Source organism: Lepisosteus platostomus, chromosome 17 (genome assembly GCF_059453375.1).
Source record: "Lepisosteus platostomus isolate fLepPlt1 chromosome 17, fLepPlt1.hap1, whole genome shotgun sequence".
In the NCBI taxonomy this organism is placed as follows: domain Eukaryota; kingdom Metazoa; phylum Chordata; class Actinopteri; order Semionotiformes; family Lepisosteidae; genus Lepisosteus; species Lepisosteus platostomus.
This window is the reverse complement of record NC_142627.1, coordinates 21,304,495-21,318,150: the sequence shown is the minus strand read 5'-3', so window position 1 is coordinate 21,318,150 and position 13,656 is coordinate 21,304,495. Positions and strand designations below refer to the sequence as shown.

At 44.2% G+C, this 13,656-nt stretch overlaps 1 protein-coding gene across 2 annotated transcripts in view; it reads right to left on the bottom strand.

The window, feature by feature from the left end:
• Positions 1–12,185, bottom strand: part of heatr1 (HEAT repeat containing 1) — a 29,935-nt gene extending 17,750 nt beyond the window's left edge. The window contains exons 1-23 of one of the 2 annotated variants that reach the window (XM_088610750.1): positions 12,103–12,185; positions 11,347–11,511; positions 10,913–11,129; positions 10,557–10,698; positions 10,014–10,115; positions 9,757–9,897; positions 9,196–9,407; positions 8,283–8,413; positions 7,689–7,797; positions 7,378–7,488; positions 7,094–7,211; positions 6,461–6,568; positions 6,277–6,372; positions 5,835–5,923; positions 4,347–4,558; positions 3,610–3,731; positions 3,209–3,403; positions 2,684–2,858; positions 2,326–2,474; positions 1,700–1,892; positions 1,278–1,450; positions 775–942; positions 104–346 (exon numbers count right to left, since the gene is read on the bottom strand). In XM_088610750.1, the coding sequence (XP_088466876.1) occupies positions 104–346; positions 775–942; positions 1,278–1,450; positions 1,700–1,892; positions 2,326–2,474; positions 2,684–2,858; positions 3,209–3,403; positions 3,610–3,731; positions 4,347–4,558; positions 5,835–5,923; positions 6,277–6,372; positions 6,461–6,568; positions 7,094–7,211; positions 7,378–7,488; positions 7,689–7,797; positions 8,283–8,413; positions 9,196–9,407; positions 9,757–9,897; positions 10,014–10,115; positions 10,557–10,698; positions 10,913–11,129; positions 11,347–11,488 (3,348 nt within the window). In that variant the 5' untranslated portion in view covers positions 11,489–11,511; positions 12,103–12,185. The remainder of the gene's footprint in view (positions 1–103; positions 347–774; positions 943–1,277; positions 1,451–1,699; positions 1,893–2,325; positions 2,475–2,683; positions 2,859–3,208; positions 3,404–3,609; positions 3,732–4,346; positions 4,559–5,834; positions 5,924–6,276; positions 6,373–6,460; positions 6,569–7,093; positions 7,212–7,377; positions 7,489–7,688; positions 7,798–8,282; positions 8,414–9,195; positions 9,408–9,756; positions 9,898–10,013; positions 10,116–10,556; positions 10,699–10,912; positions 11,130–11,346; positions 11,512–12,102) is intronic. The other variant, XM_088610751.1, reaches the window with a different exon arrangement.
• Positions 12,186–13,656: the final 1,471 nt, after the last annotated feature.

The following is a 13,656-nucleotide window of genomic DNA, read 5'->3' as shown; positions in this document are numbered from 1 at the left end:
CCCCTGTGCTAGTCCCGTAAAGTGAGGGAAACTGGATCCCATCCTCCCCCAGGAAAGGAGAAGGCGCTGTCAGAGGCGCACTGATCCAGCTCATGCTGCGCACCTGCTCCAGAGCGAGGATCTGGACGGCTGGCGTCCCGTGGCAGGCCGGCTGCGAAGTGGTCAGGGCCCTGACAAACAGGTCCAGGCAGCGCCGCTCCCGGGCCAGGAGCGCGGCCGCCCGTGCGTCGAACTTCCCCAGCAGCTGCCCCAGCAGCAGAGCTTCGTCCGTCAGGAGTCCCGGGGGCTCCGGCCCACACCTTGGCAGCAGCCTCTCCACGGCGGGCAGCAGCGCGGCCAGCACCCCCTGCAAGAGCGACCGTGAGCGACTCATCCCAGACTCCAGCAGCTCAAGACAGACACCCCCCGTTTCTCCATCTCCGGGCTCCCCGGGGCACGGCCGTCACGTTTCCACATGAAACAACTTACACGCCTTACTCAGGCATGAGTCAGTAAAATCCAATTGCATTTAAACCGTGACGCTTGAAACCGCAAGGAAGTAGTGTGAGGTGTTTTTTCTTAGTTTGAGGTGTTTGAGGTGAGGTGTTTTTGCCTGAGCCCTTCAAACTCTTACTCAGAGCGATTAATCACTGGCAATGGCCTTGTTTGGGAATGAAAAAAACATCCAAAAAGCATGACCAGCACATTCTTTTGCTTTTGAAGCTAAGGGGGAGCTCTGCGCTCGGGAACGGTGTTTTCTGTGCACCAATGCATGCTGACTGGGAGCCGACGTACCTCTCCATTGACCTCCTGCAGGACCTTCAGCAGACCCCTGGCAGTGTACGACGGGCACTCCGGGTCCTGGGCGCAGTGCAGTAGCTGCTCCAGGGACACAGCCAGCTTCTTCTCCCGAGACCTCCCTTTCCCAGGCACCGCCACCCCTTGAAACAGCTGGCCAAGAATCTGCATGGCGAAAGACCAGATCTTTATTCCCCGGGGCAGCTATGTCTGTTAAAAGTGATCTATCATACCCATAAGTCAACAGAGCACAAATAACACAATTTTTCTTTTTACTTTATTAATGACAGTATATCAGAATGAGACAAATACATGAGAGAGAAAACAGAGAAATAAAGCGTATAATCACTTTCAATAACTTCTGAAATCCGATTTAGGGCATATATTTTCCTCGTGTGACTCTGCATACCATACACCCCAAAAATGTAAACATGAAGCTTATTCCAGAGGCAGAGGTGTCACAAAATAAACCCGATTCCCTTCAGGGCTACTCGGGGTACCTGGCTGACGTGAGAGGGATCTGCAATGAGCTCCTCTGCGGACTGGAGCAGCTTCTCGATGACAGGCTGGAAGGGAGAGGTCTCTGCCCCGGCCAGGCTCTGCAGGCAGGCCAGCGCGGCCCTGCGGACCTCCCTCACCAGGCTGCCCAGACACACCACCAGAGACGCCATCACTGCCAGGAGAGAGAGGACCCGTGTACAGACACACATTGACACCCGATCCCGTCATTGCAGCCCTTCAAACTCACACGCAGACATCAAACACAGGAAGAAAACTACGGAAAGCCTTTAAAAAAATATATAGTAAAATCAACTTTTGGGCAGGGGCCTTTTCCAGGCTTGAAAGGTCCGCCTGCCGAGCTGAACCCCTTCTACGTCAGGGGTACCGGCTCTCGGGGTCCGCAGCGGCCAGGGTGGGATACCTGGGGAGGATTCGGACGCCAGCTGCTCCAGGGTTCGGACTGGCTGTGCTGCAAGGAGGGCCCTGCCCACATACAGGGCCTGAGTCTGCAGCACCGCGGGCACCTTGCAGCCCAGCTGCTGGCCCAGGTTGGCCCCGTAGCCCCACAGCAACGACAGGAACTTGAACAGGTCCATGGGGTCACTCAGGTGAACCTGAAGAGGCGGAAAAACAGCACCTCCAGTGGATGTTTGGTTTAGGCTATGAGGTTAGGCAGCACAAGTAATATTTTGTTCTTGTTACCGTTACCTAAGAAAATGCATGAATATTTGCGTCAATCTTACCATGATAAATATTTCCGTACAAATCATTCAGCTGCACAGACTTCATTTTTGTACACTGCAGCCCTACGTCCACTAAAACGAAAATGCCACCTAATAGACAAACATGCCAATTCTCCTTAAAACATCATTCTTAACCAAAACCGACAGAAAACGTGCGCGGTCACATCTGAACTCGGACACAAGGTCGCGTTTTCACCCTGACACGTGCAGGTGCGATGTGCAGCTCCACAGGGAGGCCCCTGGACAACAGCTTCTGGCTCGTTCGCGTCAGTGACCATGTGACCCGAGAGCAGCTGTGAAGTACCTGACAGAAGAGCTGCATGAGAGGCCTGAAGCCGCAGGCTGTGTGTCCTTGGCTGGCCCCATTGATGATGATGTCAAAGAGCTGGCAGAGCAGACGCAGGTAGTGGCATGCTGGAGTGTCAAGTCTCTCAGGGTTCCACCATGTCCGTCCTGGGAAGAACAGAACAAACCGCAGGACCTTAAGCTTCGCTAATCAAACACACGCCTGTGTGCATGTAAGGTAATTTGACCATACAGTAATTCAAATGTTAGTTTTTGTTAAAGTTTGATGAACAAGTCTGAAAGTAAATAAGAAGAGTATTATTATCATTGTGACTTTGTAGTCCTTTGCCTTTTCTTATAGTAAGTAAAGATTGTACCTCTGAAAGTGGAACTGGGACAGTTCAGAGCAGGAATGAAGATCCGGAGCAATAATGTCAGCAAGGCACAGAGCTCTTTCTCCCCCCTGTCTCCTGCTCGGAGCTTGCCCAGGTAATCTCTCAGCAGGTCTCCAGGAGGAAAGCATCCTTCTGAATGACTGTGGTACACAACCTCCTGTAAGATAGGACACAGCTCAGCTGCTGAAGAAGGGAAAATTATAATAACCAAAACACTACAATGTGACTAACTGACGGGTTAATTCTGCCAAAAAATTCTGATTAGTAAAAGGCTTTCAGTTGTACTGTACTATGCAATCTCTTAACAATTAATAAACAGATTTGCTTTTCTAATTGTAACACCAACAAATTATTTCAGCCAAGGAAGATACTGGTAATGTTTAAAATGTGAGTCAAATGCTCTCCAAAACTGTGAAGAAACCATTCCAAAACCAACTGTAACATAACTGCAAGAGATGCTTTTTTTGTACTTCTTTCATTATTCATTATTCCTTTCCCTCTGCTTACCTCAGTCAGTGCTTTGGCAATGAGCTTCTGCAGCTTGGGTTGCAGCAAGTCGAATATCTTCAGAGCCGTGTTTAAATGATGAGGCTCATCAAGGGTCTGCAGGCTCTGAACCAGAGTGTAAGAAAGGACCAGAAAGGCAGCCCTCTCCTGTAGACTAGACGTCTGGTTCCTAACTATCTCAATGAGATCTTCAATCTGAAACAGATGCAAAAAACTGTGTGAGCCCAAAAACATCACCCTGGACACTGTCAATAACCTTCCACTCAAGTGTAAGATGGGTCTTGTTTATTTTTCTTTCTTACGGCCTCAGCTGTGCTGCTTGAGAGTTCTCATGCTCACGATATTTGAGCATGAATACCACTGACATCACAGGGCATGATATTTGGATTCAAACTACTTACAGTGTTAAGTTTAGAAGAAGAGTCCATTGCAAGTAGGTTGTTAGTCATTGTTGAAATAAGCTGTTGATTGGCTTCTCCCAGGACATCTTCTGGAGGGGTCTTGGCCATAACTCCATCTAGCACTGCAGGGAAGAAACACTTCTGTTTAAACGGGCTCATTACAAAATCGTGAAAAGGGTGACAAACCTATAATCGAGGTTTCATTTTTAATCCAAAAAATATTTCAATAACGGGTTCACCCTTCATTACTGTGAGCCCATCTGAGCCAGCTGACCCACTATATGAGTAAAGTGTTTATCTGTAGTAAAACATGCAATGGGTCAAAGCCAGCTTTTAAGACAGACTTTCAGGAAATATTAACATCAGTGAACAGAAAGTGATTAAAGTCATTATCGATGACAATGTCTGTCCGAAAGCAGTATGGAATTAGCTGTACACCATAGTTATATACGAATAATATAAATTATCTGTTGAGTGAAATGGATCCTTCAGATCTCAGGACCACTGAAGTCTAAGGTAAACTCCTTCTTGCTCTGCAGTTGCTTTGAAGAAGAGGGAATACACAGAAACTGGCAGAGCAGATGCGAGGCAGCACTCCTTTACAATTTTGGAAGTGTGTACTCGTGCGATGGTACAATCTAAAACAAGTCAATCCCTCGGACCTGCTCCATGTATATACATATAAGAACAGGAAATTCAAGAAACCCTGAAAAATATCCGCCAGGTATCGTGCTTACCATTTCCCCAGCCGTGTAAAAGAGGATGCTGGGAGAAGGGTGTGCAGCAGGCGACGCAGGTGGCTAACTGCTGCTCTGGAGAGTTCGAGCAAGGGCTCGTGACGACCAGAAAGGGCAGCAGCTCCCGGACAATGAGCGTCTTCGCGCCGGCACTTCCCTGGGCAAGCTGCACGCCGTCCAGCATCCGCACAGCCTCCTTGAGCACTGGACACCTACCAAGACAATACAGCCAAACGTAAGGTGGCTCAGTAGTATTAAGAGACAAGATAAGATTAAGATCACTTTATCGGCCGTATACAGTTTCTTGCATTAGGAATTTGTCTGTATGCATACCCCAGCTTGCTCTCCATGAGACACACAGACAGGGAGAGAAGCTGGGGGTCAGAGCGCAGGGCCTGCCATTTATACGGCACCCCTGGAGCAGTTGGGGTTAAGGGCCTTGCTCAGGGGCCCAACGGAGTAGGATTGCTCTGCCGGCCGCGGGATACGAACCAGCAAACTACCAGCCACAGGCGCAGATCCTGAGCCACAGAGCCACCGCTCCATTAGTTATGTCTGTTCTACAGAAAACACTATCGTAAACTTGAACTTTAAGCAGTTGTTACAGATTTTGGGCAAGTTCTATTACCATAAATATCATATAGTAGAGCAATGTGGCAGTATCATCACAGACATTATAGAAACAAATATTTGTATTAGAGAAAGAATGCATAAGAACTGTTTCTAGAGTAAAACCAAACCCATGATGCACCTACAAACTCTGCTCGTATGAACCAGTAGTAAACCAATGTTGCAGTGTGGTTTCTATTAAGAAAGCATAAAAACTGTTTGTAACTGATATCCAAGTTATTTACTTCTAATCAAACTGACTTTGGCCTCAGAACTAAAAGGATTCAGTTATTTGGAGAGAAACAGGATTCTGGCAAAACAATGGCAAAGTTTTTAATTGAGCCTATTTATTTTTGTAAGCTACAGGTGTAAAATTGGGACAATACCATCTTACCCACACTGATATCAGTCACGTTAAAAATGTCTAAAAATATACTGCTGCATCTATAAGAAAACTGTTGACCACGGAAGAAATGTTTTCTGTTCAGTTATTACAAATAAAGGCTATGTTACAATTTAACACCCACCAGTGTACAGCATAGGTTTGTGAAAATATTTGTACTTATAGTAATCAAGATCACACTAAGCTCCCTGTATTCATTGGGAAAAGACAAAGGTAGAAACATCATTTTTACTTATAATCTTTGGGACATACAATACATTTCAAGCTTTGAATTTGCCAGTTTAAGCAGTTTTTCAGCAGCATGCGTTTTAAGTGCTTATGCAACATTTTGACCAATTTCAATGAAGACATTACTTATCTAAGAAGATGTTTTGAAAGTTTGAAAGCTAGAAAAAAAATGGATAAACAATTAAAAATTAAAATCAAAGCAATTGCTCCAGGGGATCTGGACTGCTTAGAAGGAAATGATATCTCACCAATTTCCATCCTTTGAAATATCAACACGTTGGAAAAGTGAAAGGAGGCAGGATATGGTCTCATCAGGGCCCAGACGGTCAGCATACACCTGTAGAAATATGATTCATGATTTAACTGCACTTGTACAGAAATGTACATTTATAACAAATCTCAGAAACAAATAGGAAGGGCCTGGGCTCACACAACTGTCAAAAGCAGCCATTAGCAACTAAGAAATGTACATAATGCCAAAAAAACCCAATATGCATCTGTAATGTTTGAATTAACTTCTTTCTGGTATTGCTTAAACTGAAAGCAATTGTTTTTCATCTGATAAACATTTTTAAACACATTTCAAACAGTTGGTAGTATCTACTGTTTTTGTACCCAAGCGATACTTCCAGGAGCTGGTTTGTGCTGTATTTTACACTGACAGCATCCTTCATCCCTCAAACCACTGACCTCCAGAGCCTTCATGGCAGCCAGCACCACTTCAGGAACATCGTCCCTCACGCGGCCCAGCACGGCCTCTCTCAGGAACGCCTCGTCGAAGCCCTCCTGCCGAAGAAGGTGACATGAGTATACAGCCCTTTTGCGAGTTAGGAGGCCAAGGCAGTTGGTTTCAACGAGCTCTAAGATGAAGCACCTGTCCTGTGTTGATGATCTCCTTCAGATGTTCGATGGCATGATTTCTCACCACAGGGAGAGGGTGATTAAGACTAAGCAGCAGGGAGGTGTCAGAATGTGCCAAAATCTACATCCAAAGAGAAGAAAAAAAGTGTCAAAATGTATTTAAAACTGATACAATCTAAAGATTCTTCAATCCATCCATCCCTCTTGCCACCGTATCTAATACAGGGTCATGAGGGAGCCAGAGCCCATCCTGGGCACAAGGCAGGGCACACCCTGGGCGGGACACCAGTCCACTGCAGGGCAGAGAGACGGACACAAACACACACTCACACCAGGACCAGTTTTCCCAGGAGCCAATTAACCTACTGGCGTGTCTATGGACTGTGGGAGGAAACCCACGTGAACATGGGGAGAACATACTAACGCCACGCAGACAGCACGTCAGAAACTGAACCCAGGGCCCCAGTGCGGTGAGGTACCAAAGGTCCAAGACGCCCAAACTAAAATTTCTAAATAATTAAAATAAAAGCATCAATAAACTTGCAAGAAAGGTAAGTCAGGCGTAAACCCTTCTATCTGACTACACTGCTCAACAGGACAGATCTGGCAGCAGAGCATAACCTCGGGTTTTTGCTGAACTGCACACCTTGTATTTGCCACTGCTCATGGAAAGGGAGAGGAAGTGCTGGAAGAGTTCCTGCTCCTCCGGGGCCGAGACATCACTCAGGTGCCCCTCCAACACAGAATCCAGTGCTCCTGGGTACCTGCGTGTCAACGAAACAGGTTGGGGAAAAGCAGAACGTGACACCCAGGTCTGGGAATGCATCTTCACTTCTTCCATAAAGGTTATAAACGTCCTGCTTCTTAAAAGTTAAGGTGTGTCTTTGCTACATCTCATTGACGCACAATGAAAAACAACAGCCGCCTTACTTGCACTCAAATGCTCGTATGAAAGGCAGCAAGCGCTGGTTGAGAATGGAAATCTGCTCGGGGGAAAACTGCCTCTGTTTCCCATGGGAAAGGTACTTCTGGAGAAAAACCCTGAGGAAAAAAAAACAGCTGCTTTAGAACAAGGGAATAGGACACAAACTCACCGCACCTCACCTGACATCGACACGAACAGTCTAGGTTAAAGACTGAACACAGAACAGGCCGACAGATTACAAAAGACACTCCAAATATAATTCTTCATTCAGTCAAAGGAATTCCTAAAAACAGAGAGAAATGATTAGCTAAATTACTTTGCTGCGGTGTGCTCCAAGCCGTTTTCCAGAGGAAGATTCTGCAAGACGGACTCCAAGAGACTCCCTAAGTTGATGTTCTCTGAGGGTTCTTCTCTCTGGCTGTCTTCTGAAAGAAAAAAACATTTTTTAAACCTGAATGTGTTTCATACCACTGCAGGAATATAGAACATACTACTCCTTGAGTCTTGGTCAGGTTAAGTTATACTCTAAAGTAACATTTCATAAAAAACATAAAATGCTAACTACCTTTGGTGTTAAAGAGTGCTTATTTTCAAATAATTTCAATTAGTTTGGGGTTTTTCTTAGCTTAGTACCAGTTGTCAATTCACACAAATCAAATGGAATCAGATGGAAAATAACCCTCAATTCCATACTCAAATGCTACTGTTGGCTTAAACGCTATGCTCTAGTTACAAGGTGAACATAGAGGCCAAGGCCCATTTTACTATGTCCCATCTCGATAGACAGTTAACTCTCCTACGTAAACAATCACTGAACTTAACAAACCGATCCAATTGATTTTTAAAGATTTGAATAAAGCAACATTGATGCCCGAGAAACCGAAGCTCCTCTCTTCCCTGCGAAACTCACCACTGTCCGCAATGACAGCGTGGATGAGGTGTGGGACGAGGCAGCGCAGCACCGGGCTGATATCGTGTACTTTTGCGATATCCTGGAGAGCCGAGATCAGATCAGGGATGCTGCACAGGCGGGTACAGGCTCTGATTTGAAAAATGTGGGGAAAAAAGGAATTTCACTTATTGATTACTAGAGAAGGTCAAGACCATGTTCTCCAAGAGCAGTACAACACTAGGTCATATGAAAACATTATATAGTTTTAACATATAATGAGCCTTAACATGTTGAATGTCATGCATAATGGAATTCAGGAAAGAAAAACACGGACAATCCCAACAGGCTTCTTTTATCAAGATACCTTTGCCTTATTGTTATTGTCAGTGATACACCAATAAGTAATATAGCAAAACTGCCTTATTTTGTATGATTCGCCATCACACCAAAAAAGATGTTCATATTTGACCCCAACATGTTTTGGGATTTTTCGTGTTCTGGGCATTCTGAAAGTAACCAAGCACTTCGGCAGGGTCTCACAATTATTATTTTAGTAAATGAAAGAAAACACACAACATGAGTTTTTTGGTAAATCAATCTCAATGGAGACAGTAAACAGTAGGTGATACTTCAAACGTTGCTGCTGTGAAAAGAAATGAGTTGCTGCTACTGAAAAAGAAAACAGCTTATCGCTTATCACCATGAATGGAATGGAAAAACAAAGAAATCACAGTGACAGCTCAAAGAATCTCATCAATGCCAAGAATACCATCAAATTACCAAGATGTAATTCAAGATTAGCATTCCAGACTATGTTTTCCTTGAGATTGTAAATTACAGTTACAGGTGCAGAGTCAGTGGTGAATCAGTCTCCTTTCATACACTCAGAACATCAATCAAATAAGTGAACAGTTAATAGTTTCAGACTCACTTTGTTTCGAGGCAGCCTTCCTTCTGATTTTGTAATAAAACAATCAGGCAGCCCAGCCCTTCTCTGGGCATGGCAGGGTCTTGAGAAAGAGAGCTGCTAATCTGCAGAGCGAGGGTATTGACCAAAGCCGGCTCCATCACCACCTTGACAGCCAGCTGACTCGCAATCATGTAGGTTGCAGCCTTATAGTCTGTCAAGGGTGACTTCAAACCCTAGGACACAGAACAAAAAAAGTTTTCATTTAAAGGTTTGCTAAAAAACACTTATACCACACGTCGAAAAGAGGTGGGGAAGGAAGAAACTAAATTATTTTTCACAAAACATCACTTGTCTGCAATGTCAAAGTTGATTAAAGAGCACATGAAAATAAAGGAGTCAGGAAAGGCATCAGAACATATTTAAAGTTACTGAACTACAACAAGGATGCAGAACAAATTCTCCTGGGCATGTTTTGGGACACTGGGGTTTAGGTAATTTACCTTGTGCTTTAAATAAACTAAGAAACTGAAAATAAAACGCACAGATCTTTGTTTTTCAAATATAACATAATATGCTTCTTACCTTTTGAATATATGGCAGCAATTTGGCTATCAATGCATCTGTTATCTTTTCAACAGCATCTAAAGCAAGAACAATAGTTGATGCATAGAAGGAGAAAATAACTCTGAGCTGGGCACAGTTTCCTGAACATCCTGAATAAGCCTGAAACACAGAACACAGAAGCATCAGCTCAGGTTTCTTAAGGTAAGATTCAATAAAAACCTGAATGCAAAGTTCCTACTTGTATGGAAAGGACAAGTAGGAATGAGTTTCGTTACCTTAATCGATTTAGTCACAAGACTGCAGATAAAGTCCAGGAAACTCAGGTTTTTGTAACAGTGTGTAATAACTGTGCTTCTGGGCAGTGGAACCCCGGGTTTCTGAAAACAATGAGCACAAAGCAATAATGTCAATATTGTGATTTAGCACAAGATCATTAAAGCTGAAATGACCAGCATCATTTACTTTTCCAATCACAGAAATCCTGACTTCTGTCACTGGGTGTGGAGCATGTCAAACTTTCCTCAGGGGTGAATATGTTTTTAATTCTAGCTGAGCTCTGAATTACTTCAGTTAACTACCTGTAAAGGCACCTTTTACAATACTCAACAAACATGCAGTCCACTTAAAACTATTGACCATACATGCGATATATGACAAGAGAAAAAATTGAATTTGATGTGGCGAAGGTTGTTTTTTTAACTGAAAACAAGCATTCATTAAGTATTTCTATGCCAATTCAACCTTTCAGTTAAAAAAAAAGCTACAACATCGAGCTTATTGTACATACACTAAAGAAGAGACATACTGGAACACTGTACCTTTATTGCGTGGAGCCAATTCCATCTGTGGGTTGGGTCCTTGGTTTTTAGCAGCTGAATTACTCTCACAAACACTTTGGTCTCATGATATGGCAAAACACAGGCAACCAAGCTGTCTTCGTTATAAAGATGGATGTGGAACCTGTGGAACATTTACAATAATCTCCACTTGTAAGGGGTAAAGCAGTTAATCACTTTAAATAAAAACGAGAACTAAAATTGTAGGTGATGGTGGCTAAGTAAGGCTAGGGCAAACTCAGGGTTTTCACAGATACACATTTCTTGATTGAGGAATGGCGGAAATTATTCAAAAACATCCAGGGGCGCCAAAAGCGTACTGCTGACGTTGATCTTACCGGTGAATGAGCCACTCCAGGCATTTCTGTGCTGGTTTTAGCATGAAATACGGAGAAAGGCGAGTGAGGAACAAGGAGATCCCTGCGTCCAGGCGCTGGTTGACCTCCTTGGTCTGAACGCTACGCTCCAGGTTTTTGGAAGCTGGGCTGAACAGCGTGTCCTGGAACTCCTCAAACAGGGGTTCAATTCCCAGCAGCTCCTCCAGTCCTGTGCACCCTGTCACGACAGGACAGCAAGGGTCTGACTGGTGACCAGACTCAGGCACACAGCATAGCCGTGAAGACAAACGTTCAGCAACACTTGTCGTTAAATTAAAAACGACTGTGATTAACATCGAAACAGCACTGCAGTTTTTTTTAAACTTGAACATGCACGGACATAGCAGCAGCAATTCTCAGCTCATGCCGTCCCCAGTGGGGAGCTGTTCATTTACCCAGTGCGAAGAAAGTGTCTCTGTCAATGCCTGCTGCCTCCTTCGGGTCAAAGAGCAGGGAGGCCACATCCTTACGAGACAGCAAACTCGGGTCATTCTGTGGCAGAGCCAGACGCTTCAGCTGCTGAGCTAGCGACGTCATTTTACCGCTAACTATCCCGACTCCTAGAAATAAAACAAGAACATTAATGTTGCAAATACTACGATCACATGCCTCCCGTCCCCTGGTTGTTAGTGGGTTTGGTCGAGATCTTGAGTCAGTGTCGAAGAATCTCAGGAAGATCGCGCTGATATTTACTCATTAAATCCAAAACACCTTGAGAGGATGAAGTGAAAACCCGACTTTCATACGGTTCTACTACTCCTATACATTTTACCGCCACATACCGATACCTGTATTGCAAAACCTTACAATGCTACCGATAACAAAAATAATGCTAAGACAAGAACTGAAAAAAAAATACGAATATGTTCTCATAAATACGAATACTATACTCAGATTTTTGGGCAGTGTCTGTGAATAGTTCAGAGAACATGACGAAGAAACACATGCAATAATTTGAACACAAAATAAACTGTAGCAGTAGCTTGCTGTATGGACGTTTTTAACAACTGGGAACACAACAGTAAGCAAAAGATAAACACAAGAATTTTATGTTTTAAAGATAACTGGATACATAACCAAGGAATATTCTACTATGAACTACATAAATAAAGAGACTTAATTTGCAACGATTTTAAGAACCTCCAACTTACTGTAGCTCACTTCAGGACCCACATGTACATGTGCGTGTACACACTAACCTCTAACCCGGATATGGTATGAATGAGCACACGCGTTGATCTGCCTAAGAAAGTGCGATTGATAGCGACCTCTGGAGGTGGGAGTCCTAAATTATTTGCTGTCGGTTTAAATTTCTGTAACGTTTGATGTGCAATGTAATACTTCTCGTGTTAAAGGAAGCGCACTGCACACATCCGTACAAGCATACAAATTATTTTCTTCAAGTGGATTGAAGAAAGTGCAATTCTGAACAGTGCCTTTGCAAAATCTCTTTAGAAACCTTGTTTAATCTAATTTTGAATCAGTTTACCACTGAACAATTAAATTAAAAATTAAATCCCTTTGCCTTTGAATTCACTGTGTGCACTAGTAGAGTATGCCCAGTCTGAGCTTTCAGGACACAGAGACGCCAGGGCCGGGTGTGTTGCAGGTGTGCTGGGGTGTACAGAAAACACCCCTCACTTCATCTTTCACTGCCTCTCCCCCGAGAGGTGTCTGTAAAGGGGCCCCTGGACAGGCTCATGGCTGGAGTAAGAGCATTGCCATGGTGCCTTTACCCTCTGTGTAAGCACCTGCTATCTCTCTGATTCACACACTCAGTCTAATAATAATAATAATGATGATACCTTACTCTTATTTCATATCACAGAGAGTCAGGACCTCAGTTTTACATCTCATCCAAAGGACAGCACCTTTTTATAGTATATTGACCCCATCAGTGTACTGGGGCCATAGGAGCCACACAGACTGCAGGGTGAGCACCCCCTACTGGCCCCTCTAACACCTGCAGTAGTTTTTCCCCAGGCGGTCTCCCATGCAGGTACTGACCAGGCTCACACCTGCTGAGCTTCAGTGCTGCCAGGAGCCACAGAGCTACTCACTGCTAGCCTGGGCTGTCTGGAGCTACAGAACCTCCTGAAACTCCAGGCTTCATCCCATTGTCACGTACATTCGCCACCACTGCAATGACTGATATTAAAATGGACCCTATAAACACCTATCAAAGAGTGTATTTCTCAAACAACAAAGTACTACTCGAACACTATGCTGTACAGTGATTGCCTGTGAGGACACTCAAGTCAGGTCTTCATTATTCAGATGCCCGGATTTGAAGGAAATCTAAAATGCAGGTGCACATCTTACCAGTTTTATCTCCCTTCTACTGGCTCCCTAGGGATTTCAGAATGGAATTTAAAACGCTGCTGCTGCACCTTGAAGGGCTGAAGGGTCTGTCTTTTACCTACATTAGGGAGCTGTTAAACCCCACACCTGCCCTCATTGGCAGTCTTCGAACTGCTGTACTGGAAGACCCTGCTTTCGGTTCTGCTGAATTAATACCTTTAAATGTATTTTTCCTTTAAAAATGCTTGAAAAGGTCAGTTTTCTTGAGTTTGTGTGTACCCGTGTCTTTTGGTTTATTGTTCCAGCGGGGATTGGGTTTAGAGGGTGCATCATAATCTCAAAGTCTGCAAGATTCATATTATGCATGACAGCGATGCGCACGCACGAAGGCACGCGTCTCTAGC